The 856-nt window shown below is 45.0% G+C and overlaps 1 protein-coding gene across 1 annotated transcript in view; it reads left to right on the top strand.

Moving 5' to 3' along the window:
• Window positions 1-374: 374 nt before the first annotated feature.
• SARC_10136 (hypothetical protein) overlaps window positions 375-856 on the top strand; it is a gene marked incomplete at its 5' end in the record, with an annotated part of 10,531 nt that continues 10,049 nt past the window's right edge. The window contains one exon of the mRNA XM_014295830.1: window positions 375-592. Within this exon, the coding sequence (XP_014151305.1) occupies window positions 375-592 (218 nt within the window). The remainder of the gene's footprint in view (window positions 593-856) is intronic.

Here is an 856-nt window from a genome sequence, read left to right as displayed (position 1 = left end):
CCGTGTGGGTACAGATGTGTTAGTGTGCGACGGGTATGACTTGGTACTTATACATCGGACATAGTATATCGTGCATAGAATATCCTGTCAAGCAGCTTGTGTGTATATATCTAAAATAGTTGCCAATCATTTTTAAATGTGTCTAAAAGCCTTTTTTTTTCAACCGCGTATAAGCTCGCGGCCGAGGACCCGTCTGAGGCGAAAATTTTAGACTTTTGAAATGAATTTGAAGAAGTTTAAAATTTTACACGTACCGCTCAACATATCGATATCTGTTCTAATTTACACCCATGCACAACGATTATAACATCACCATGACTCAGAAACCTTTCACACACACACACACACATACATACACACACACACACACACAGACGCAGCGTGTGAAACGGTGCTGTTTGTGACCTCGCACGAGCCCACGTTCGAGTGCCTAAGAGAGTCGCGCGTGAGCATGGCTGTGCCCAGACCCAACCCCTCACACTCTACGCCATTGTCTGAGTGTGATACGAACACTACCTATACGCTGGTGGTGTGGGCGCCCAGTGTGGAGTCAGACAGCGCGGAGGTGTCTGATACCGAAGAAGAGAAGGAGGTGCGACGTACTTGTTCTCTGCACGGAGTCTGTGTGTGTGTATGTGTGTATGTGCATGTCTGAAGTGATGGATCGAAATGTGTATTCATGTTGGCTGCTGAACGGAAACAAACCACACGCATAGCCGAGTGCATCTGCTCTGCTCTGCTCTTCCTACTTTATACTATTTGCATTCCCTCATCTATATTCCACGATATACCACAAAAAACTACAGTTTGTCACAATGAAGTATTGTCCTGAACTCCTCCAATACGTAAATATATA

The sequence above is a fragment of the Sphaeroforma arctica genome, assembly GCF_001186125.1.
Source record: "Sphaeroforma arctica JP610 unplaced genomic scaffold supercont1.1147, whole genome shotgun sequence".
Classification (NCBI taxonomy): domain Eukaryota; class Ichthyosporea; order Ichthyophonida; genus Sphaeroforma; species Sphaeroforma arctica.
Note: the sequence above shows the minus strand (reverse complement) of the source record. Positions and strands in the feature narration are given on the sequence as shown.